Below are 26,636 nucleotides of genomic sequence, written 5' to 3' on the forward strand. Positions count from 1 at the left end.
AGCCCTAACCCAGTGTTGTGGGAAATGCCACAGCACAAAGGTAATCTGCAAGAGTGCAAGGGAAAGGGTGGCAGGGGGGCACTGCCTGTGCCTCTCCTTTCAGAGTGCAAAGGGGTGGATTTGTTTTTAAACTGCTTGGTCCCTCACAAATTAACTGAAGCAGAACTGTATTCACAGCATTTGCTGCTTTGGGTGGCAAAGCTGGTTTAAAGCATTCCTGCCCTTCCTTTCCCTCAGCTTTCCTTCCTGCTCCCCCTTTCTGTGCCTGGGGCAGTTTGACTTATGTGAGGCAGCCACATGAACCAAGCTAAAACTTGCTCTGTCTCCTTGTGATGATTATTTTCTGACTACTTTCTATTTTTTCTTTTGTGTCAGTGATGAAATCTGTCTTGCCATCTTGGCACGTGGCAATGGGATGATCACAAATCCCAAATTTGCCCCATGGATGCTGCTCCTTCTCAGGTGGCAGGGTTAGTCCAAGGTATTCAAAATGCAATTTCTCAGCCTGCAAACTTTAGCCTGAGCTTCATTATTGTGCAGGAGATGTGGAGTCTGAAGAGCTGCCTTCTCTGCAGTACTCAGCCCTGTCCTGCTGCTCATAGTGCTGCGGGGAGGAGGTGGCAAAGCCTCCAGCCCACCCACGGTGGGTTACACGAAGGCAGCATTTAACCAGAGCCTGCCCCTGCACTTGTTTTCAGGATGGATGTATGCACCCTCCTCCCCTGCTAGGGCAGATTTTGTGAAATCAAGAGGGAAGACAGTATAGATTTCACTGGCTTGAGGTTTTGAGTTTTTTAGCTCGCCTGATCAGCATCGATGGCACTTGCTGCCCTCCTAAAAATCCCAGTTCCAAGATATTTTTAGTATGGTCGGCTGCATTTCTTCAGTGCTGCTTGTAGGAAGAGGGGAGGGCATAAAGTTCTTGAAGGAGAGCTCTTTTTACTGAAAAAATAAGAGCTTCTGTTTATAGAGGCAAAAATACATAAAAAATAAATCCGGAAGGATGGGCCTATGGCCCTTTTCCAATGAGAAGAGCAAGTCAAAACAATGAGCACCATTTGTTTTTGCTTTTCCCTGGCAAGCTTCCTTCAGCTGACTATTGCATGATCTGTTCAGGGTGAAGAGACAAGAAAAAAAGAAATTAAAAAAAAAAGAAGGAAAAAAAAATCCAGGCAGTAGCAATTGCTCCAGCTTCTCTCTCCTGTGGCGGCTGCACCCCCGTCTGTGTGGGTTTAAAGCTGCAGCTGTCAGCAGGGTTACCCAAACCCCAGCTCCAGAGGATAACAGGGCTGGGGGAATAGTTTGGAGAAAAAAAATTAAAAAGAAAAGAAAAGAAAAAAAAAAAAAAAAGGAAAATATATGTTGTGAAGCAACAACACTGCTCTTTATCCAGCTCCCTTTCCAGCCAAAAGCTCAGGGCTCCCCTGCTTATCCAGCTGGGCTCCACTGGACCCCACAGCAACAGTGCTCTGGTAAAAAGTCAGAAGTCTGGATGAGCTGCTGTGTGCTCCCAGCTGCCCTCCTGTAGCCACCCGGGTTGGACACCTACTTGCCCACCGTAAGGAATTAGTTTCCTCAGGCTAAACTCCCTTTTCCTTGGGCTCCCACCGGTTTCCAGTCTGTGTAACACCACTGGCTCAGAGCAGGAGCTCCCTGAGGCACTCCCTGCCCCGGGTCAACACCAGTATATTAAATCAACACAAGTTCTGTGGAAGTCCCTATAGCTCCAGCTCCATGTTTTATAGCCATGCTTTGACTGATAAGGCTCTATTAATAAATTCATCAGGCAGCACCACTGCTGCTGGCAGGAGAAGCAAGCCCCAGTTTTGGTGGGGGCTCAGCAAAGAAACAATCAACTCTACTCACAGCATCATATATGCACAACTGTTTTATTTCAGGGTTTATATAAAAAAATTCCTAAAGACTGCAGAGCTTTTTTATCCTAATTTTTACACATATGTTTCCAAGACCCTGTTTTCAAGCTAATTCCCCCCTTACAACTTGTGACGGAGTGGGTTCCCCTGATTTTTGACCTAGTCACCTTTTCTAATGGGATATGTCTAAAGCTGCAATATGGCACTTGGTTCACTTAGTTGGCAGGTTTAATACATCTGGAAAGCTGGGGTATGGAGATGCACACGGCTCAGAGTCCATCAACACAGGCAGGCACACCCTGCCCTCACGTCTGTGCCTCCAGAATGAACCAGACCTTTCTCCTTACTGTGCAAATAACAGGCTTTGGTCATCGACCAGTCCCGCCGTAAGGGATTCTCGCCCCTGAAGAGAATCCCGTCTTCAAGTGGGGAAGCAGCCCGGCCATTCAAGCAATTGTCCACGGCAGTGCCAGGCACTGAGGCCCCTTCAGTCAACTGTACCGTTGTATGACTTGTTGAGCTTGTTGAACGTGAACTCTACGTTATGCGTGGAAATGGGCTTTCGGTAGAGAGGATTGGATGCCTTTGGAGAAAGGAGTAGACAAGAAGAACAAAGATGAGGAACAAAGTCTATGTCATGGTAAAAACATACCAATGTGTTTGGTGACAGCACTGTGTTTGGCTTTGAGTGAACTGAACATTCAGATCCAAAAGCAGTGCTGTTTATCCAGAGTTAGTCCATCAGACCCACCTTCCAACCAGCCTGCAGGCAGAGGCACTGTCCTCCAATGCTGAGCACCACCACCCAAAGCCTCCCAGAAGGGCTCCCTCACAGACCTGACCAATGTGGCTGCCATCACAGTCTGCCCTACCTCCTTCAGCCTCCAGCTCTGCTTGGAAATAGAAACCAAAGGCTGGGTATAGTTTTGCAAAGCACTTATAACTTGCCCAGGAGACAGCAGTGCAAGATGCTGGACCCTGAAGGCATGGACACCAGCATCCCTCGTACCTGCCACCCTCCTCCATCACTGCAGAGCTGTTTGCTGCCGGTGCATCCCACCAGCCCCCCCCCCAGCAGCAGCACCCCCACCCCAGGCTCACCATTTCATATCTGGCGCGGGAGCGCTCGCTCTGGAATCGGTCGAACTCCCGCCTGTCGTGGATGGTGACGAGCAGCTTCCAGAGCGCCAGCAGGATGATGCCAATCAGCACCACGCTGCCAATCACTGCCAGCACGATGGTCACAGCGCTGGGGGCTGAGCTGCAGGCTGGCAGGGAGGGAGAAAAGCTAATTAGGCCAGATCAGGATACTGGGATGTAATAACTTGGACTGCAGCCACTGTGCAGGTGACCTCAGGCAGTGCTAGCAGCAGTGGATAAATTTAAAAAAGCATCAGTCCCCTCTGAAATCAAACTGGGGGTTTTTTGTTGTTTTTTGTTTTTTTTTTTTAATTAAATAAATTCCTGGCTAGAGGCAGGTCAAAGGGACATCTCTCATGGATGTCACCAGAGCTGGGATGTCACTTATTAGGGCTGCAGGGCCACTGTCCAACAGTGACGCAGGGTTTTAATGCCAGGTGACCCATGTGGGACAGAGAGCATTAAGGTGCCTCTGGCAAAAGCCAGCTCAGCTTCTCCCACACAGAGACAGGTGATCACAAAGGACTTTAAATAAGGACATTAACTGTCAGCTAATCAACTGGTCTTTCAATTAAGTGCAAGCTGCAGCACAAATGAAATAGAACATGAGGAATCTCAGTCTTTTCCATATTGGCCTGTGCCTCAGAGGACCAGAGCAGATCACAAAAAGCTACTGCCAGATGCTTGCCAGCTTGTCCTGCAACACCACAAGGGGTCTTCTTTGAGCAACTGCACTGCATGTGATTAATAATGCTGAGAAGCACAGCTGTCTGCACAGCCTGGGGAAGGGAGTAGGGACACCCAGCCCTTACACTGCCTGGATCGGAGCTCTTTGGCAGCGTGGAAATCCTTAGGTGGTGCAGGGCTTTCCCAACATCCTGACTTAACCAGCAGCTGCACCACATATCCCCTTCTGATGTTTTTGCTCCCAGGGGCTTTATCTCCAAATCACGCATGCTTTTTGCTACTTAAATAGGCTCCATTTAATTCAGCCTCCTAAAGCTCTTCAGCTACTTGCTGGCAATGCTGATGGCTCAGGTGCAAGATTTATTCTCACAGCTCTTTCTTACAAAGTTGGGAGCATTTGGAGCTGGGTTTCATCACCATGAAACACTTCCATTTAAATCACCCCAGTTTATCTGCTCACACGTGCAGCCAGCCTTTCTGCAACCCACCATGCTCCCCAGCAGCCCATCACCTCTCCTGAGAGACAGCCAGTGCAGTCAAACAAGAAACCCAAAGGAAAGCCAACCTGGCTCCTTGAGGACGGTGAGGTTGGATTTCCCACTGGGAAGCTCCAAGTAGGTGAACTTCATGACGCAGTTGTTCACTGGGTAGGCGCAGAGGATGGCATTGGGGTCATCTGTTTCTGGAACCAGATGAAGAATCACAGGATTTTTTATACGTTTTTATAAATTTTTAAAAAATCCTCAAGACTGCAGAACTTTTGTACCCTACTTTTTCAAATAAATGCTTCCAACACCCTCTATTTTTTAACATAGTTCCCCTCTAACAACTTGCAATGGTATGGGTTCCCTGATTCTGAACTAGTCACCCTGACTAATAATAGGCTATGTCCGAAGTTGCAGTACAGCACGTGGTTGACTTCGTTGGCAGGTTTAATATTAGGAATTAGCACAGCTCTTCCCTGCAAGATAAGCAGAGCTTTCCACGGATGCCTGGTAGCAGAAGAATGGGGAGTACTCCTGGAAAGCAGCACAGTTTGATCACAACTCATACAAACTGTAACTGAGCTGTGTCCAGATTTACTGCTTGAGAAAATGTGGCACTTGGCAAACATCACATAGCAAACAGGCTCAACCTCAAACACACACATTCTTCCTTCATGCAAGTCTGCTTTGGCAATAAATGCTGTTTTCTTCCTAATTTGCTAAATTTCTTGAAGAGTGGAAGGTGAAGGGAAAACAAGGGGCACCGATTCAGACAGGGCCGGCAGCAGCAGCAGCCCATGGCCAGCTCGTGCTCCAGCTGCACTGAATGGCTCCAGCTCCAGAAACAGCTGAGAAGTTTGTTTTTAAAGAGTGAGATAGAAAAGGAGAATGGGAAGGGGAGGAGGGAGGGGGAAGGGAGGAGTTGGTTGCAAGGATGATGTGTAGATGTGGGAGTTGCAAGAAATGAGAGGACTTCATTCCCAGGGCCATGCGCTGTGTGTTTGTGTCTGACACACCACAGCACCAGACGGCCTGGTCACTGTAAGGTGCTTCCTGGGGGAGGATGCTCCACAGAACCAATTTAAGACTGAGCAAAGCCATCACCTCAGGTTTGCAGATCTACCTTAAGGGGTGATTAAGAGCTACTGCCCTCCACAGCCACAGCTCACTCCCCCCCATTGCGGGGACAGTGACTGGAGGGAGTTAGGGGAGCATCTCTGGCTCTGACAGGAGCACAGCTCTGCAAGGGCTGAGAGTTTCATGGGAGAGGAATTTGGGGACCCAGTGCTGTTGGCTGGCAAAGACATGCATGACCTTGTATTAGGCACCTGGAAATAGCTTTCCACAGCTCTCGTATCCATGCCTGTCATGCTGAAAAATGATCGCATTAATAGCCACTGCTATGGCAGCCCCTTTAGCTCTCTCCTGTCTGTTTGTTTTTCCTTTCAATGCCTTTGACCTGCATCCAGTTAAAAGATTAATAGCTGTTGATTAATATCAACAGCTGAGCTCAGATGCAGCTGCCCTTCTGGTGAGTCCTGATGTGCTCCTGGTGTGGACAAACCTCAGCTGTTCCTACCCTGGGACCGGAAAACCTGCTCTATCTACACAGCGGTAGCAAAGCATGGGCTGGAAAAGTGCTGATTATTACAGAGCAAAGTACTAATTAGATTAATACAGACAATACTTCCATGTTTCTTCCATGTTTTGAGTTGAGCAGCAGATTTCAGTTTCCTGTAGGTCTAGCTGCTTTCACTCCCATCCTGGCACCATTATTTCGGTAAAAGATACAGTGATTAAAGTCTCAGTAGTAATGATTTCTGTTGATCTTCACTAGGTTTCAGAGATCAACAGAGAGAGGTGTGAGGGCTCCACTGAGTTTTCAGGTCCACTGATGTGTGCTGCTGCCAGGTTCTGCTCAGAGCAGGACCTGTCGTGTTCCTCTAGCATAGAAAGTTTCTCTCTGGGAACTGTCAGGAATGCAAAGGTAATACTGCAGAACCAAAGGAGATCCTGCAGAGTCCAAAGCAAGTCATACAAGCTTCCCATGAGGCAGAATTCTGGCTCGTCAGTCCTCTGCTCTACAAAGCTTTGAAGCCCTGACTGCATCATGTCCAGAGTCAAAAGGCAGCTGGGATGTTCAAGGCTGTGTTCATTGCAATTTGATATTTAAGAAGATCCCATTCTCCTCTGCCAGGACAGTACAGACCTATGTATTCTGTGACAAATATCAGCCTTCTGCCTTCAGCAGGGACTTGTAATATGTGCTAAATTATACAAAAGCACTTGAAAACCAGGATTTGGCCAAGGCTGCTTGTGAAGAAGTCCATAGTACACAAGAACTTTCTTTAGGAATATTTTGCTTTACCTCTTTCTCCAGCAGCCCAGATCTCCAAGCCACAAAGTGCCTTGAGCTCCCAAGATCTCAGGGAGATGAGATGTGCAATCTGACTGTAATAGTTCAACAGAACCATAAGTGTATTCCCAAGTATGTCTTAAAGCAGAAAACTGGCTGTTTCTTCTCTGAAAGCCATGCAGGGAGCTGACAAACTACAGCCCAGCCCCACCTTCCAGGCAGCAGACAAAACAAAAGCTGGCTTTGGCATAGTACATTAACCAAGCTGGAGGGATGAGCTTTGATTCCCAGCATTTGCTGGCCAGACAGGCATTAGAAAGGAGCTTTGCATGTTTTGAACTTCCAAACCTCTTGCAGTGTGTTGGTGCAGGTGCACTCCCTGCTAAACTGCAGGGTAAATGGAGAGAATGAGAGCAAGCGTCCCAAAGGGAAGGGTAGGAAACTCCACTGGTCATAATTTAAAAGCTGGACACTGGATGTGAGAGGAGTCAATGGGAAAAACATCACCTGCAGACAGCTTTGGAGGAAGTGAGTGAAAGGCTGAGCAAGGTGTGGGACTCCCACCTCTATAAACTAAAGAAGAGGAGGAAATGCCAGATGCCGACAGTAACTTATCCCTGCTTGATCTACATCCCTCCCTCCAAGAGATATTGCTAAGGCCAAGGTCAGGATTGCGATTAAATCTGTCACAAGTCTGCATCCCCTCTGCTCCCCTAAACAGCAACCAGGGACTCCCAGAACATATTTTGAGAAGAGCAGGGAGAATGTCATCTGCTGAGAGATGCACATGTGGGGTGACCTCTAGAGGAGGACACAAAGGGCAGGAGATTGCCAGGGGGACTTGTAGCAGACAGTTCCACCATAGCAGAACTCATTTTCAAAACAGCTTTGCTTTCTCTTGCAAGCTCACTTCTTCCAAGATGAAACCTCAGAAGATTAGAAAATGCCCTTTTTTGGGTTTGTCCAAGAACAAAATGCCTTTTTTTGGGTTTGTCCTCTTGCACTCTCTCACGACTCATCTGTCTCATGTGACCTCATACCACTCTCTTTGCTTCCTGCACTGGCAGTAGTAGTTACATGTTATTTAAAATAAAAAAGTTTTTTACTTCAGTATGGTTCATAGCCCAGAGAGAGTGTCACATATACCACACATACATATACTACCTACACACATACATTTCTAAACACCAGCTGTTCCCTGAAACTTTCTTTACAGATGTGTCTTAGTCTGGTTAAGAAGAGTTCAATGCCACAGTCACCAGCTTCCACCACCTGCAGTCCTGCTGCTACCAACTTACCAAGAACATCCACAGTGGTGATGATCTCATCCTTGCAGTGCTTTTGGCAGGTTTGGTTATCAGCCAGTCTTCCTGAGTTAAACAGCTTGCATTCAATACAATCCCTGCAGGAACACACACAGAGGGGAAGATTAAGCACATGTCAGAAACTGCAGGAACATAGGGATCAGCCCTTGGAAGGAGACTCCCTGGGTGCTGGTCTGTGGAGGCTGCACATCTGCACCACAAGGAGGAAGCAGCTTCAGGGTACATCTCCACCACAAGGATGGATTTATTCTAGGCTTCAATGAAGGTTCAAGGCAGCTGGTAGGTCTGGGATCTGCTGCCCTTTGGATGTCAGGAGCTGCACATCAGCTACTGCCAAATCCATCCTACCTGAGATCACAGCAGGCAGTCCTGCTGCTCTGTGCTAGTCTGAGGCTGATGCCTGGGGCACCTTCATCGCTGTGAGGCAGGGGCAGTGATTCTGATTCCAGTCCTCCCCTCCTTTGCAGCTCACAGCTCTCTGCACCCAGACATCTGCAACTAAGAGTGCAGCAAAACTGGGGTTGCCAGCCTTTCCTGCAGAGTGATACAGCACTGGAAATGAACAGGGACATGAATCTCCATGAGCAATAGGGCAACAAGACTTGCTGCTGCTCTACCTAGGATACTGTCAGGTTGCTTAGCATGGGCAGCTAGCAGCAGTAGGCTTGCCTGGGGGTGATCACACATTAAACAAAGCAGGAGTAACCTCTCAGCTGAAAAGCCTCCCAGGAAACAGAGCTGACCTTCCCACCAGCGAGAAATCCCTCCTGAACTGCCTGTGAATACCTTTTAGTGCTGCAGACACCTGGGCAAGTGGGACATTTCTCACAGGTCTCTCCAAAAGCGCCTGGCTCGGTGCAGTGACACTTCCCGCAGACGCAGGCGCCCCGGCCGCTGCACATCTGCCCATCACTGGACACACAGCTGTCCATCTCCGTGGAGCAGTTGCAGTTGTCCCCGATGTACCCAGCGTGGCACTTGCACTCCCCGCAGTGACACTCCCCGTGACCTGAAGGTGAGAGCAGGGGAGAGGTGTCAGAAGAATTCGAGGCCACCACCAACGGGTGCTGTGGTTGGGAGGGGCCGGCAGCCCAGCAGGAAGAGCTGCCATGGAAACCTTACTTGGCAGGGCAACAAAAAGATGCTGATGGGAAACATCTAAATATCAAGTTAATACCTACATTTAGCAGCAAAAAATAAGTACTCACTGCTCTTCCAGCTTATAATTGCTCAAGACAAATGGGCACCTCCCCCTTACTACTTTTGTATGAAACAATCTCTTATTTCTCTGTCTACATCAAGAGATACTAAGATGGGAATGGTGTAGTGCTTCCTTACTGGTTTTGAGCCCAAAGTTTAGCAGCAAAAAGCCTAGCACATCGCCCACCTCATAAAGTATTTCCTTCCCTTTCTTCTTAACAGTTTTACTTAAGAAGTACTCTTAAAACCTTGAAAAGAATTACACCAACAAGCACTATTTCCTGTGTTCAAACAAGACCTCTGTGTCCCAGCCAGAGCCACAAAGGTTGCTGGGACCAGCTGAGTCTCCCTCAGGGAGTGTGTCAGGGCAGCTCACAGCAGAGATGGATGAAGAAACCAGTCCAGTAAGAGCTCTCCTCCACTGAAGCATCCCTTTGGAGCTACAGGATTTAGTGAAGGGCTGAGAAAGTCAGCAGGCTCCAAGGCTGTCAGTGATAGTAAGTGGAGTGGCTGTCCACCGAGCAGCTGGTTTCAGAAAGGCATCCATCTGCTGGAGAATGCTCAAGTTCTTCCGTGGCCAGTCCCTAGGAAAAGGGATGCCTTTGCAGGCATAGTTTATAGAGCTGAAGGGTTTGTATACAAGGCTCAGCAGCAGCCTAATTACAGCTCAGCTTTTCCACTGGAAAGAGCCTCGAGCACCCCAGACACAATAAATTATATACATGCTCCTTCCATCAACACAGAACACGCTCCTTTCATCAACACAAACCCACTGATCTCCCTGCCTCTCCCACTGTGCCAAGATTACCAGAGGCTGTGGATTGCCAAGCTATAATCCTTGCCAAAAGTCACGGGAGTACCTTCTGTTTTACCTAGGCATCTCATATATCCCAGCACATCACAAGTTGTCCTTCTACAGCCTCTTCTGCACTCTCAATGTTTGCTTTGGATCCAGCCTGCATATTCAAACATTACTGGACAAAGGAGATTATGCTTACAAGATCTCTAGAGGTGACCTCCTTCTGTGCCTACATCTGATGGAGATTAAAATCCCTTGCTCTGCTGGCCTTCACAATGACAGCCTTGCCCTTTCCCCAGACAGAAAGCTCCGGGTTTGAGCCCATGGGCTAAGCTACATCCACAGCTGCTGTTCTTTGGGGGCAGCTGAAGAGTGGGGACTCCCAGGGCTACCACTTCACAAGCAAACCAAATGTGGTGTCTGGCTTTTATTCACAATTAATTCAGGTGATTGGGCTCTCACACACAGCAGGTTTGGTGCCTCCATGGCAATGCATGTGTCCAAATTTAGCTATAAACTATGGTTTTCTTAAATGGCACTATTTCAAGGAATCCAAAGCAGCTGGCAATTAGTAAATGTGCTCAGGCTTGAATCTGAACTGAGAGGGCCAAGAGAAGCAAGCTGATGGTATTCATATCATCCCTCAGTTCTCCTAGGACACCACAGAATGCAGCACAAGATGTGACTCCAGAGGAAATCTGTGTCTGAACCATAAAATGTTTCAGTTTTTAAATGCATCAGAGCTGGGTTATAGGAGGCTAAAAAGACTGCACATCTCTTCCATCTCTTCCAGCCCCTGGCAGGCTAGAGGTGGAGCCTGAAATTACTGTTCTGGGGAAAGGAAATAGCCATTTGCAAATAACGCATCCTATTAAACCACTGTGACTGGAAAACTTAAGAAGCAGCATCTTAAAGGATGTGGTTTTTGTTTACTGACGGGGATGAAGAAAAAGCTGTTCTGTATGAGGGTGACTAAGTGTGGGGTGTGAGCTTAAAATGTCAAAACATGTTGACATGTGTTTCCTGCCTTGGTCACACTGGCTTAGTGTGCAAGAAGTCACTGGCTGAAGCTCATCATGGTCAATGTGCCAAAAGCAGCAATTTCCATCTTGACCTTCAATGGCAAAGATGTCACAATCCTCACTGCTTCCATCAGCTTGAAAGAGTGGCCACTCGTGCAAGCACCATGAGCTACACTTCTGGTGCCATCCATCTCCTACACAGCCTGAAGACTGGAGAAACTCAGTGAATGAGAAACATTTGTTTTTCATATGGGCACAATAAGAATTATACCACTTCTCAACATCCACCTAGAGCACCAGAGGTAGGAATACACTCCATCCTCTCGCTTGGGACGCAAACTGAGAGGAGTCCTGAGGCAATGTGGCAGTGAGGCTTTTGGTGACAGTGACCCAGAGCTGTGGTTTGCAGAATGTTACCCAGAACCAACATCTTGCAGCACGGTGTGCTGCCCATTCCCAGCTCTCCCACGGTCACACACAGTGCTGATGTGGCTAAGCAGTCTCTGTGCCATCATGCCTGCAGGAAACCTTTCACCACTGTGCCCATGATGAACCCAGTTTCACTTCCCAGTTTCATTTCCACGGCAATGTGTCCTCAAGGAGGGTGTGCTTCAAGACACCTCTGTACCAGCAGCAGTCTCGTGGTGCAGGACATCACCCTGGACTTTAACCCCCTTCGACCCTTTGAGTTTGCACATTCTCTGTTAAAGCTGGTTTGTGAAGCCAAAATACATTAATTATGTTCTCCAAACATAATAAGAGATGTTTTCTTCTGTTCCCATCTTTGAAATGAGACAAGCTTAGAAGTTTAAAAGATCCAGATCTAACTAGGAAATGAAATGCTCCCTCTGAATTTGATAACATATTTTCCAGCCAGCCCCTGACCTCCAGTTGGGGGCTAACACAAAACACATGTCAGGAGGCTGCAAAAATCTGCTGGGAGGATTGTGGGGGAGACCAGTCCCCAAACTGAGCTTGACTAGTCTGGGATCCATCCAGGCAGGAGCCATGGGGTGCACTTCCCCCAAGGATGCCACCAGAGTGGGCTGAGACTCACAGCCCAGCTGGTGCTTCCACCTCTCCCCATCCCAAAACACACGCCCACCCCACTGCTGTGCCCCGGCTGGGCTGCACACCTCGCTGTCACTCAGGCAGCTTATGCCAGGACATCCAACCATCCTCATTTCACCCCAGCTGCCTCTGTCCCTCGCCCAGCTGCTCCCCCAGGACGGCAGCCACAGGCCAAATCCTCCCTGTCCTCAGCCTGGCACTGCACAAACCCAGCTTGGCACCCCCACACCAGCATCATTTTTGTTGTTCCCAAGCAGGGTCATTCCCGAATCAGGATAGCAGCTTCTGGCAGCAGCTTCCAGCCTCTGACCCTGATTTCATGCCAGGCTGCCTGACAGCAGGCTGTGACCCTGCTCAGTGGGACAGTCCCTCTGCCCTCGGCGATAACCGTGCGCCTTTTAGGAACTGCACCAAGAGGTCTGAAACCCAGTGCACTAACAGCTCTGTCACTAGGGCTTTTCAGAAAAGGTGGTTTTCCTAAAGCCTCCTACTTCTGAGGATGACAAAGTCACATAAAAAAATACCAGTTTTCTTTTGAAATTTAAAAAAAAAAAAAAACCATGATCCTAGCTTTTATGGAGGGGTAGAAAAGGTTTGAAAACAAGCCGCCTCCAACACTCCTTTTTTTTCCCATCTTCTAGAACATTAAACTGATGGGCCTAACATACAAGAAAAACAAGCCATGATTTTTTAAGTCAGTTTAGTGGTTTCTGAGCACTCAGGAGGAGAAAGATCATACCAGATTTTGCTCCCATTAAATCAAGCCACTTATTTTTGTGCCTCTGTGCTCACATCCAGACTGGGTCAAGATCTCCAAAAGGCTTTTGTCATTTTTGGTTATTTGAACAACTAGTCTGAAATAGAAAAAAACCCACAGGAAAAACAACGAAGAGAAATAAGTTATGGCAAGCAATTTCCAGATTCTCCAGTGTCATCCCTTTAACAAGCCCTGGCTGCTGTGCCCATCACACAGAGAGCCCCAGTGCAGAAGGGGTCCACAAACATGGACCAAAAATTGACTTACCAGAGAAGTCAAACCCTCTGACACCGGGCACTGCTTGAACATCCTTTTGTGCCAGACCAGCCAATCTCTCAGCTAAAGTGCTCCATGTCTGGGGGAGAGGTTCTGTGAACAGCACATTTTGAGTGGGAGGAAGAAGGGCAGCAGAAAAGGCTTGAAACACTTAGAAAACATAGGGCTTTTCATTTGGGAGAGGACTAGGGAATGACACAGTGCCTGTTTAGGCAAATAAATCATCATCTTCCCTAGTAATTTCTTTCCATGGCTCAAAGCAGCCGGTGCTGCACATCAAGAGGCCAGGCAAGGCCAGGCCAGGCAGCCTGCCCAGGGCACAGAACTGCCAGATGGTCAGCACCCACAGGGACTTGGGGAGAGTTCCAGATTTTAACTAGCAGGGACGGGTTTAGGATCCACCCCGCGGGTCATGCCAGTCCAGCAGGGAAAACAAGGGTGGGCAGGTTGGCAGCAGCACCCTCAACCCCTGGAGCCCACTGAGCATAACAACCTCCTTGTGCTACGGAGGCTACTACAATAAACACAGACAGACAAATGTCAAGGGTCCAAGGTTTCTGTGTAACCTGAAATTCATCCGACTGCCTCCACTCACACCAGGAGAGAGCTTGCCCACACTCATTTATCCACAGTGCAACACTGAAGCAGCAAAACAAATACGAAGAGGTTAGTAAGAACTAAATAGTGCTTTTCTGAATGTTATTTACACCAGACACCATGGATCTGTGCATCTTCCCACTGCAATGGATATTTATATCCTGAAGCTTATGGGTTTAACCAAGATTTCAGTCCCAGCACTGGGCTCACCAATCATCAAAAACAGCACTGGAGATGCAGACTAATGAAACCAAAGGTGAAGGAATAAATGCAGGCTCGAGCTGCTAATTCAGCCATGGGTACCACAAGTCCCATCACCAGGTGGACATTACTGCCAGCATTCCTCCCAGTACAGCACTGCCATTACAAAAACTCCCCTCAGTACTCCAGTTTCTCACTCACTTGGGAATTTCTGGGTTCAGTGAGAACTGGGCAAGGAAGACATGGTTTTGGAAACTGCTGTTTCATGAAGGCAGCTGAAAGCTATCCGGGGCAGGCGGATTTCCTGTGGCAGCCCTGGCCAGCCTCTCCTCATTTTCCTTCTCCTTGCTAAAGAAGTGGAGCTGAAATGCAACCACGAGATACATCTGATGATCCATCAGAAAGCCAAAATGGGCAGTGAGAAGTCATTTCCTGAAAGAGATCTAAAGTTGCATTTCTTAAAGCCTTTGTATTTTTTTTTCCAAGTAAGCTCAGCACTCCACAAATCCTTGACTTCTACTACATTAGCTCCTCAGCCAAGCCTGCTACATGTGGCCTTTTGGATGGAGACCAGGGCTGGGAATTGGAGCTTTCAGGTCCTGCTGCCAGCTGTTACTGATGAAGGAAGAGCTATGGGGCAAGGGCTGGAGCCAGATCCTCCCAGAGGCACAAAACTTCATCCCAAGTGCGGGCACTTGGGATGGATGTGCTGGTTTCCTTTGAGCTGTGAGCCCAAATACCATCCCACCACTCTGGGCACGCGCTCATCCTTGGCTTTGTCACCCCCTAGTTCCTGACATGGAAGGCACTGCAGGAGCTGCCAACAATTCATATTATTCCTTAAGCCAGATCAGAAGGGGGTGGTGTGTGTGAGTCCTCTTGGGTTTTTGCCCCTACTGTGTCTCCCTCCAAATCTCTCACTCAAAAAGGGCCACTTCGTATCAACCTCCACCTGTTCACATGCAGCTGTTCATGGGGTCTCCCATGGTACACAGCAACACCTCTCCCACAGCACTGTTCCTCTCTCCAGCCAGCTCTCCAGCCCCTCACAGACTTGCTCACAGATGAAATCTCCCTGAATGCAGATCTCTGTTTGTTTTCTTTCTCCCCAAAAAGCCTGACAAATAAAACTGCGTGGGAAAAAAAAAAAAAAAAAACAAAAACATTTTCCACTTGGCCCTCCCAATCCTGCCCAGATACCATCAATACCCACGGGTCCAGAGCCAGGAGCTTCTCCCCCACTTACACACTTCCTGGCCTGTCCCTGCTCAGATCTGCTTATACAACTGTGCACTTCAGATTTAGTCACCCTGAAGGCTCTGAAAGATTTGGAAACACAAGGGGACATATAGCAACCATGCAGCTGCTGAAAGGCATAGAAAGGGCTTGAGAAAAGCTATAGAGTTGCAGCCTTTCCACCAACATACCATGCCTCCAGGAAGAATAAGCTTCATCCTCCCACTCTGATGCCTGAGCTGACTCCTACCAGCTCCTACCACCCCAAAAAACTCCAGATATGTTCTTAAAATAAAACTTGGCTCCAAAAACAAAGCTGCATGGTTCCAGATCCCTAAACTCCAGGGCCGAATTCTATGGTTCAGGTCCATCTTTCAAATAGAAAGCAGTTTAATTCTCATCCTGCTGAAGCACAAGTGGGTTGAATGTCGTTTCTGCTGGACTTCGTTGAGAAGAGTGGTCTCTGGAGTAGAGAGAGATTCCTCTCTGCAAAATGCAGTGCCATGGGAGCCTTGCCCAGTGCTGTGTTTGCATGCAAACATCATTTGGTGCAAGTTCACCAAAGGTCCGCGGTTTTGTAACAGATTTCGCCCTTAACAAAGTACCTGAAAAAAGTCAGAACATCACTCAAAATAAGACAAAGGGAAAAAAAAGGAGAAAGAACGAACACACAGGCTGTGTTGCGCTTCCCTTTCAGGTCAATTACTTAAGCTTAATTTTTTGAATGAAACTGAGCAAAATTCACAGGTTGTCAGTGCATGTCAACAAGAAATGCAGAGACCCAGAATTCCACTCACTGCTGCTCTGAGGCATTCATCTGCCTTTAAGCCCCAAATACAAAATTCATTTCCAAATGTGCATTTCTGTCAATGACTATCACCGGAGAGACCAAATTCAGACACCAAACTCACCAAGATGCTGGCCAGTAAAGCATTAAAAGCCAGTTTGTTCTAAGACCATCTAAGCTTTATTTTCTGAGATCATCTTTGCAGGTCATTTTTTTTTTGAACTTTCTATGGGGTTTTTGGCCCTGGGAGCGGGCAGCTGCACAGGACAGGGGGTTTGGGTATGTGCATGAATCTTCAGATGACACCTCCCGTTGCAACCCACATGTTGTGCCACTTTAAGAGCAGAGCCCCAAGGTCAGAGCTCTGGCTCCCATAAAGATGTCAAAGACGTCATTCCTGTATTCTTCAATTCTGCCCGGGCATTTAATGCCTCATTAGCATGCATTAACACTTGCTAAAGGTCCGCCCAGGGACAAGGAGAAACTGCAGTGAAAAGAGGCAGGAACAGCAGCGCTCTGTGCCGGTTGGCCCTCAAGGAGCTGCTGCCAGATTTGGGGAGAGCTGCAAGGCTTGGACAGCAGCAAGAGCCTGGGCAGGGAGAAAGGAGGGGTAACAAAGGGCAGCTTTGCCCTTTCGTGCCAGGAATAGAGACTCAGGGAGAGCAGTACTCCATATACTGGGGAGAGAGTGTCCAACCTAGTTGTTGTTTCAGTGAAAAGCCAGCACAAACCCCTGGCGTGAGCAAGGTGGGGCAGGCAGGGTATGCCTGCTGCCAGGAACACCAAGGAACAAAAGGAATAAACAGCACTGAGCACAAACGCAAATAGAATCATCATTTGTGATCCTGTGAGAAATCCATGCAAAGATCATCAAATATCTCAAGCTGGAAGGGACCCATAGGGACCACAGAGTCCAACTCCACAATAATTAACAATATTTAAAAGGCAACAACGTAATGCCAATGCCTGGTGGTGTAATAAAAAATACTGCATTTAATTGCTGTGAAGGGAATCCATGGAAGGAGCATATCCATGGAGCACAGAGCATTCCAGCTAAGAACCAGCCACCTGCACTGACCTGCAGCCACCTCTGACCAGAAGCACAGTACGGGGGTTGTTAGCAGTGCAATTAGAGAGGGGACCAGGCATTTTTACATTGCAGCTACAAGCACTGGCCATGCTTTCACAGGTCACAGCCAGCAGACAAGGGTCACCCCATGCTGTTTGTCCCAGCCCAGAGGCCATTTGACCTCTGGGATCTTCCGCCCTTAGAATGGGCACAGAGCAGGATAGGGAGGCACATGCTCTTGGAGGACAGTGGCACATGACTCAATATTACACTGAAAAGAGAAGAGAAACCAGGTTAAATGGGAAAAAATAAATTTGGAGAGGAAGAAGAAGAAGAGAGATTGGGGAAGGATGGAAATGATGCCCTGGGAAGAAGCAGTTTCAGGAGCCGCCCAAAGACTGGAGATGTGAATAAAACACATGCACTGAGTCAGCCCCATGCTCCTCCACAAGGCCACTGAGGATTTGTGTGCCAGACTTCATGAAGATGAAATTTGGAATGCAAACACCTCCCATGTGGTTCTCAGCCTCTCTCTGCATTGGGACTATGAGCCACAGCTCCTGGAGATAAGGACACCCAGAACACCATGGGGCCCCCTGCTGAACTTGGTCCTGGGTAATGGTCAGGAACCCTTTCCCTACAAGGAAAAAATCAAACACTTCTACAGAGGAATGCTGCCAGCCAGCCACTCACACAGCTCTAGGGTAGAATCTCTCTCCAGCCTTTCAAATCATCTGGGAGCTCAGTGCTGGGTGTCCCTGCCCTCAAATAAGCCTCCCCTGCACAGGAGGTGCCACCCTGGCACAGCAAGCACATGATGCAAGCACAGAGCACCACAGGCTGCCCACAGTGGGTGAAGTGTGTCCCAGACATGTCCCTGTAGTTTCTGCTCCTCTTCACACTGTGTGAAGAGCAGACTTACTCAATGACACTCCACACTAAAGGCTGAGAGGTTTCAAGTGCTGCTCTCAGGGCTCACTGCTATCTGGCAAAGCACAGCCAGACCCAAGGCACCACGGGAAGCAGCCCGGGATGACCCCAGGGCTCAGACACCAGCTCTTGTTGCCAGAACAAGGCCTAAAAGCCAATATCCCACATGTGTCAGCAGCAGCAGCAGGCGCCTCCACAGTTCCTTCCTCACCTGTGGAAGTGTTTTATAAATCACAGCTTGAGCAACCACGTTCTGCTGCTCCAAAATCTTGCAACAGCATGGCAGCCCCACGCTCTACAGGAGGGCAAGCAGGAATGCCAACAGTTGAGCAGCTGGCCTCAGAAAAGATCTGATTTATAGAAACACACACTAACAAAACAAATCTTTAAAAATGCATTTTTCTTGATTCGGGACTTAGACATGGTGCAGCCAAATGACACTGGACACACAGCCAAACAGGGAGCTTGTAAGCAGGGCAAGAGTGGCATCAGTCCAAGCAGGATGAAAGTGGATTCAGTTGACTGCTCTTCCCCACCACAGTCCTCAGCCCCGCCTGTTCCAGCTGACCTGGTCCTTACATTTTTTTCCCATCCAGTGGGCTGACCCACTGGATGGGAATAAATGGAGCTGACCTAAACCTTCCATTTCTTTACAGTAATCCATGTGATGAGAGTCAGTAGAACAGCTTTGCAGTTTGACCCCAGAAAAGGAAGAGGACAGCAGAGGTGCACCATTTGATTTTCTTATTAAATGTTTGTACTCTGTTCTTACTGGAGTGAAACTGTTTCACAGGTGGAGGAGGTATGTAAGCTGGAGAGGGGATGCCCACCCAGTAGTGACACCAGGCACAGGTGCTCTGGCCTCAGTTCCTCACAAGTTCCTCAGTTCCTCAGCAAGTCAGAGGTTTATTTTTCCTCCTTATTGAGGGGAATTATTTTGTTTTATCCATTTATTCTCTAGCACACAGGCATCTCAGGACAGGACCTTTGGCTGAGCAGCTGCTGCAAGTGATAAAAGCAAAGGCCAAATGGGAATGCACCAAGGAGAAAGGTCTTTAGGAAGCTCGGAGATAAACATGCAGTCTGACTGAGTTTTAAGCACATTGTAAAAGAGAGATGCTACAGCAGTGCCAGCCATTTCCTTGTTGTCTGTTCTGGGCATAAAGTCCCTTGGGCTCTGCAAATGGCACTGTAGGCAAGACACCTCAAGGTGCCTGAAACCAGGTTTGTGGGCTGCCAAGGAGCCATGGGCACCCTGTGCCCCACACAGTGTGACAACATATACAGACTGCTGTGTCTTCCAGCTCAGACTCAGCTTGTCTTCAGCTCCCTGTCTCCTACCCTGCTCTTTGGCGGGAAAAGAGGCATTCGCAGTGCTGCAACATCCTAATGATACAGGGGTTTGTTTCAGAGGACTTGACTTGGTTGTGCTCACCCCAAACCACCCTGCCATGCCCTGCACCTCAACAGCACCCACAGCCACTGCCCCCTGAGCCCCCAACCTGCTGCTAATGACTGGGACTACTCACAAAGCAACTGGTACTGAGAGGTTACAGCACAGTGACCCGAGCTGACACTGCATCCTCTACCACCAAAATAAGCCTCAAATATGCCAGTAGATGTGTGCTCCCCATCCTCCCCCCACGTGGGAAGCAGAGAGGGGCTGACCTGCGAGGCAGCTGCCCCAGAGATGGAGCTGCATCTCCCTGGCCCACAGCTGCACTAGCACTTAGCAACACCCAGAGGATTATTTTTAACTTCCATATTTATATGGTCGTTTTGTCTCTCCCCTTCAGGTTCTCTTTTACAAGGCAGTGCTCAGAAGAACCTACAGATAACAAGAATTGACGTGACTTAAAAGGAAACATTGCAGATGTGGTTTAGGATCTGTTCCCCCTCTTCTTCCCTTCTGGCAGGGGTACATTTGTCAAAAGCCACACCACCCGCAGCACAGCCACAGACAGAGGACACAAGAGAAGCTCTCCTTCCTCCCCAGACCACATCACCTGCACCTCAGAGGTTGATAAATCAAACACTACCCATTTCTTTCATAACAGCAGCTTCTGGTAAAAATGTAGACGTTGGGAATGAAGAGAACTAAGACCAAAAATAAAATGCTGTTGTGTGTCTGAAAGATGTGAATCACCTTTATTCTCACATCTGAGCTTTCAGATGCACATCAGCATCCCCCATCCAAGAGGCAGTTATTATTACCACCCAGGACAGTAGTTTTATTCCCCACCAGGCAGGTGAATAGTAACTACAAAAGTACACGTGGAAGAAAGTCTATTTCCAGACGATGTGTCCATGGGCACAGTGATTTGTACAGTAACAGATCCCATCCAAATCCCCAGGGTGGAGATACCAGTAGGGGAATCAAACCCAAGTGATATTCTCAGTGCATGGGGCTCTAATGCAGGACCAGAAACTGGGGCACTGGCACTGAGCCATCATCCCACTGGCTGTTCAATGTGTTATGGACAGGGTACAGTGAAAACAAACTGCAAAAGCACAAGTGAGGTTTCTAATTTGAGGCTGTGTTAAAACAAAAAAGCCTTATCTCCCTGGGCCTTAGTCCAGGCTGAAACTTCCCTGAGCTTCCCCATTTACTAAAACCAAGAGAGGAAGCATTCAGAAGTAAATACTGAGCACTTCTATGAACTCAGCAGTTTTTGAAGTGGTTTCTGCAGGGCAGCTGGAGTTGCATCATGAGTCAGCTCGGCTATTCTCTGCAAAACAAACCCCAAACTTTCAATGAGTTGTCTCTTGCCACATCCCATCTCAGAAGTGATTCTGGCACTTCCACCTACTTGCAGATTTGACACCTGATGCTCTATTGCTGATCTGAGCTTTCTGTGGCACTGGAAGCCCTGTGCTGGCAAGGGAGGCCAGAGCAGCTCCTGTGCTCCAAGGCATCACCATCATGCCGTGCTTTAGCCAGCCACAGCCTTTAGTCACCTTTCAACCTTTAGTCAACCAGTCCAGATGCTCACAGCTGCTTACAAGCTAGAGAGATGTTGAAGCACTTCATTTACAGATGAAAACTGTTTATAAATCTGACTTTTTGTCCAATCCTACAAAAAATGTAGAAGAGAAACCACAAAAGACCTGATCCCCCAAAGTTCGACCACCATCAGTAGCTGCCATGTTTCTCAGGCAGTATGGATTTTCAGGATGAGATCCTTTGTGTTTCAGGGGGAGGAATGGCTGCAGCATGATTAGTGCTCTTCTGTAATTAGTAATGTGCCTGTGCACAACCAGAGTCCTGGGCTGAAGAGCACACAAATGACACACAGGGAGCCGGGGAACAGTGGTGGTGGTAAGGCGAAATTTCTTTAGAGACCCATATGATGCCATATTACTCTGTGTCCAGCCAAGCAAGAAAAAAATAGGTCTGGAGCAACTGAAGCTAATGAAGCTTGGCCTCCAACAAGCCAGTCTTGTTTCATTAGAGGCAAATGTGTGATGCCCTTACTGGGGCCTCTCCTCCCTCCTGCCACCTAGTTTTATGGGACCTTCAGGAATGCAATTAGGGCAGAGATGTTTCCTCCTTTGTCAAACTGCCTGGCAGGCAGCCAAGAAGTTCAAAAGCCTAAGGGTTGTGCAGCCAGCTGCCCCTTCCCCAGCCCAGCTGCAGGCAGGAGGGCTTTCCTCCCCTCTCCCACAGCCACCCACATTTCAGAGTAGAGGGGACAGAGTGATGTGCTGAACATCTCAATGCACTAAGGTAACTCCTCCACCCAAAGAAAGACTTGAAGTAAAGCATTTGAGGGTTTGGGAAGCAACTGCCGGCTTTGTCAGAGCACAGTGCTGCAGATAACACAGCCACATTTCTTTGGAAGAACAGAACCCAACCCCTATGGCCCTTCCAGAAGCTGGATTAATGGTTTGAAACAGCTCCTCTGGAGCTGTTAACTGGACCTGGGGAGCAGCAGAACAAATTCCATTTACTAGTGACTAAGTGACATTGATTCTGAGTTGGATGCAACTTGAATTAACATTTACTCCACATTATAAATTACTCCCTTTTCCCACCTGCCTCATAGATGCAGGAGGCATGTTAAACCTCCCACTAACAGAAATTAAATTCTTGCTGATTCTCTAGATTCTCTCTCACCCAAAATCTGCTTCTCCACTTTATGGGGAGGACTACAAAAGAACTGGAGCCATAGGCAGCACTGTCCGCAGGCATCTCTCCTGTCAAATGCTGACAAAATGAGGCTCCAGTATTTATAAATGGACCCAGGAATTAAAATGTTTTTTCCTAGCCAAAGGACCAAATGCCAAGAGACAAGAAACAAGTTCATTTCAGAATATTTCAACCCCACTTGGCTTTTACTGGGAATACAGGATGCCTGAGCATAAATTGCCACCCATCCCTGTGCCATGGCAGTGACTCAATGGGGACAGCTTTACTACAGTTCATAAAAGGAAGAAATGCCCACACTGGTTGGTGATAGGCTCATGGGGCCTCTGAGCTGAGGCACACCATAAACCACAATCATGTAGGTGCAAAGCAGTTTGCCTGAGTGGATTGTTACTTCTCAGCTCAGAAAACTGTGCTTTCTTGCTGGTGCTCCCCAAAACCTCAGCTCGGGTTGGACTGGCTGCTTTCTCACCGGCTCGGTCCGGGATGGGCTCTCCAAGGTTCACGGTATCCTCTTGTTCAGCAGCTGGAGTAGCTGTAAATGCATTTGATGGTGGACACCACAGCCTGTGTGCTAAACCTGAGGTTGGGCTCTACTGTTCAGAGTCAGTCATCAGAAATGCACAGAGAGGCAGTGACTGCTTCCTATGCAAACAGAGCATTCACAGAGTATAAATAAAACCCTTGACAGCAGTGATGAGTTTCCCTCATGGATCCAAGCCAAGAAACTCCCAAGCAAGGACAGAGACAATAATATGTGGCAAAATGACAGCTCCCTACATGCTACTTTTTTGGTTTGTGCATTAGCTAAAACCTACTGGTCTCCCCTTGCACTCCCCCCAGAGAGTAACAGGCACAAAGATGACAGAGCCTTTCAAGGACAGACACTGTGCCCAGGAAAAGACAGAGTGAGGGCAGGCTGTCCTTTCACCCCTAGCAGGAACAAAAACAGCAACCAGCCACCGCAGCAACTGCCCTGGCAATCAACCTGCTCCAAGACATCACCCAAACTCTTCTGGCTGCCAAGTCTACTACACGTGCTGGTGGACAGATGTTCAGTGCTGAGCTAAACATCTGGTCTTTTCTAAGAAGGCTCCATTTGTGGGGGGGACAGAGTGTGGTCTGCTGGAAGACCCCAGTGATGTTTGCGTAGCAGAGGGCTATTTGTCTGGGGCAGCTTTGGGCATAGCTCTGCCATGTAATCTTCTGGTGGGCTGGTAAATCCCAAGCCTCTTTGCTTGACAAAACCACCTCAAAATGTTATATCACTGGCACAGTGCTTGATACAATTCAGATTTAGCATCATAACTGCTGGAATTCATGAAAAAAAAAAAAAGTCAACAAACCACCTCATGCAGCCATGCCAGACTCCATCCCTCGAGCAAAGAGCTTGCTTGGCCTCAGCCTACCCTTTGTTTTCTTTCATAGCTATAAAAAGGACTTTTAAATTACTCTTAAAAACTCCAGCAAATCCAAAACTAGCTATGCTGCTCTTCCCAGCACCAGACATCCCCCACAGGGACAGAAGCAAGCAGGTGCAACAGAAGATACATAACTTGCTTTCCTGTGGAGCAGCAGAGCTCTGGCCCTCCTGCTGAAAAGGAAATTTGAGCAGAGGTGTGTCCTTCTCTTGCGGCAACTGCTATACCAGTAACTTACAACCCCTCTTCATAGCATTGCTGCTCTGCTTGCTTTTAAATATACTCCTTTTGGGTGGGATGATGCTATCAAAGCAATGTGGTCTTCTGAAGAACTCCCTGGCAGTAGTGCTCCTAATTACTTCACAGTTGAGTTTAATTTTTTGCCCCATCTACTTTCAAACAGTTTTTTTGTGCTTGCCCACTCATCTTTCCACTCATGCACCAGCAGAGAGAGCCCCACAGACCCCCCCCGAGTCTGGGGAGTCACTGTTAGGGAGGAACTGGCCTTTCCCATTGCTCTGCAGCAGGGATCTGTAGGGCAATTTCAAACCCAGAGTATTGCCTGCAGTGACAAAAGCACTAGCGAGGCTGCAGGAAAATTAACACAAACATCCTCTATCCACCTAACAACACAATTGCCTCAAACAGCCAGAAACTTGCAACCAAAGCTTACTGCCCCACTCTGAAATAAGCAGGGCAAGATAAACAGCAGCGGAAAAAAACACCACTTCCCTAGAGAAAACATAAAAAGTAGCTATTTTTTCCAAGCTTACACTTGTTTGGAATTTTTGTCCAAGGTTTTCAACTACGGAAATAGTTTACTTGCTTGAAAGCAGGCAAATTTTAAAGAACAACCCTTTGCCCTGATCCAACTGAGGGAATTATGTCCGAGGGCTAATCCAGGCAATTATGTTCAAGGTAAATTATTTGACCTTGGACTGATGAGGTTTTAAAACCATTTTAGCAAACACAGCTAAATAACTCTTCTGCCTTTGTTTGAGCAAAGCTGACTGGCTACAGCTTTCCCAGTGAATGACTTGTTTTCCCAGTGGGAAAAAAATCCATACATAAAACAGCTTTAGGAATCTTTAATACAGCTTTTCTCTAATAAGTAACAGCCTGAAACACAATCTTTCCTTTCACCTGTGACACATCAGGGGATTACATGAAATACTTCATCTTTAAAAGCAGATTGTTTCTGCCTAGGCAGGGAAGGATGGCACACAAATGAAAAATCCAACCTATGAATACCCCAAAAGAGTCTCAGAGGATTTAAGCCAGCGCTGGTTTACTCTTTCCTAGGGAAATAAATCAGTGTGCAAGAGAAGTGCATAGTTACATCAAAATAATAACACCAAAGCCAAGATCCTGCTCATCTCCGTGGGACACAGGCAGCAGACAAACCTGCAGGGAGAGAGGCTTTGACTCCAATGCTGGAAACCCAGTTCTGACTAATCTAATCTGGGGATAATGCAATTTTGCTCTTAACTCTGGATGCCTTTAAACCTCTCCTGTGGTAATACACTCCCCACACCTCCAGCAGGTGCTTCCAAATAGGGAAAGAGTTTCAGTTTACCTTTAGACATTTTAGGAAGTTTAGCTGGAAGGTTCTGTGATTTTCTAATTGTAATTGGCTCAGAGCCAGCACAGAAGTGTGGACTGGACCCCGGGAATGTAACTCAAACTCTGGTGTTCATCTCATTGGGCCAAGGGCCAAAAAGCCCACCTAAACTGTTAAGTACTAAAGAGAAAGAACAAAGAAACGCCACTCTTTTCGAGGTGTTGTAGCAAGTAGGTGACTTTTCTCTATACTGTGCTCAGCTTTGCTTTTATTTTTATATTATTTCCCTTCTTTATTAAAACCTTTTTGGTTTTTCAAGATACACTCGATGCTGTCCCGCTAATTGATATTAGCCACGTCTCTGCCAGGCTGGAACCTCAGAGGTGTGGGTATAACCCATACTCTCCCTCCTCGTTCCCATAAGGAAAAGAAAGGGAACACAGACTCCTTCAGAAACAGGGCAGATTCCCTGCACACTCCAGCCTGGCAACCTTCCCATTTTTGGGGGCAGTTTTTACACTTCCACCACACAGAGGGCACATGGGAGCAAAGTCTCCTACCTGAGCAGAGGATTCCCTTGTACCTGGCGCAGGAGAAGTCGTCGCACTCACAGAAGGGCCCGTAGATGTTGCCAAACTCGCTCTCATAGCAGAGGCACTGGTTGCAGCTGCACTCCCCCCTGCCGCTGCACAGGGGCTTGCCCTCGGCCTCGCGGCACAGGGCGTGGTGCAGGTCCCCGCTGGCGCCCTCCTCGCACTCGCAGCGGGCGCCCAGGTACCCGGGGTCGCACTGGCACAGCCCGCAGGCGTAGGTGCCGTTGCCGCTGCATTTGCCGCTGGCGGGCGCGGCGCGGCCGGTGCAGCCGCACAGGCAGCTGTAGGTGACGGCCACCTCCAGCGTGTCCCGAAAGCCGGCCGGCTTGATGGTGAACGTGTGGGACGTGTCCTCGGCCGGGCAGCTCCGCGCCTCCACGGCCACCTCAAAGGAAACCTGGAGGGAGATGTAAGGGAACAAGGCACGGCCCCAAAGCAGCTGTCAGTGGTGTACCTGTCTTGGGTGATGTAAGCAAAAATGTTTATTCTATTCCATCTGTTGAAACCGGTCGGAGAGGTGTTTTCTTAATCTCTTGTAACTCTGGGGGGAATTGCGGCTGCCTTCTGATACTGGGCCAGCTGTTAAAACCGGGTGGGGCATTGTTCCTTATCTCTTTCCACCCTCTGGGGGATATCTTCTGGTAATGGGCCATTAAGGCTCACCAATGACATGACACATTACATCATCCCACTGTGAGATGCTCCACCCAGCCTGAGGAACCAAACCATTCCTTATCTAGATAAAAACTGAGACGCCAGAACACCAGGCATTCTGGTTTTCCACTGGACTCCTGAAGGAAGACCGGATCCATTTCACCATTACTGGACCTTTTCTACAGGATCATCTCTACTCCAACAGAACCACATCTGCCACTCCAGGAGGGCTTACCTTGGATTGTTTCCAACACCAGCACCCTGACCAACAGGGTTGTCAGGTTGTATTTTCTGACTCTGTCAGGGTTTCTAGGATTTTCTGTTTGTTTTGTTCGCTTGTTTTTTGTACTACTGTATTTGTATTCTTAATACTTCTAGTAAAGAACTCTTATTCCTATTCCCAAATCTTTGCCTGAAAAGCCTTTAATTGCAAAATGATTATAATTTG

General features: G+C 48.1%; 1 protein-coding gene across 1 annotated transcript in view; it reads right to left on the reverse strand.

Annotated features, from left to right (window-relative positions):
• Nucleotides 1–1,870: 1,870 nt before the first annotated feature.
• The window catches only part of ITGB5 (integrin subunit beta 5), a 59,397-nt gene continuing 34,631 nt past the window's right edge, over nucleotides 1,871–26,636 (reverse strand). Inside the window, exons 10-15 of the mRNA XM_066190287.1 lie at nucleotides 25,502–25,931; nucleotides 8,654–8,876; nucleotides 7,841–7,944; nucleotides 4,267–4,383; nucleotides 2,976–3,142; nucleotides 1,871–2,457 (exon numbers count right to left, since the gene is read on the reverse strand). Of these exons, the coding sequence (XP_066046384.1) occupies nucleotides 2,362–2,457; nucleotides 2,976–3,142; nucleotides 4,267–4,383; nucleotides 7,841–7,944; nucleotides 8,654–8,876; nucleotides 25,502–25,931 (1,137 nt within the window). The 3' untranslated portion in view covers nucleotides 1,871–2,361. The remainder of the gene's footprint in view (nucleotides 2,458–2,975; nucleotides 3,143–4,266; nucleotides 4,384–7,840; nucleotides 7,945–8,653; nucleotides 8,877–25,501; nucleotides 25,932–26,636) is intronic.

Source organism: Chamaea fasciata, unplaced genomic scaffold, assembly GCF_029207755.1.
Source record: "Chamaea fasciata isolate MVZ Bird 193981 ecotype frontalis unplaced genomic scaffold, bChaFas1.0.hap1 SCAF_8, whole genome shotgun sequence".
Classification (NCBI taxonomy): Eukaryota; Metazoa; Chordata; class Aves; order Passeriformes; family Sylviidae; genus Chamaea; species Chamaea fasciata.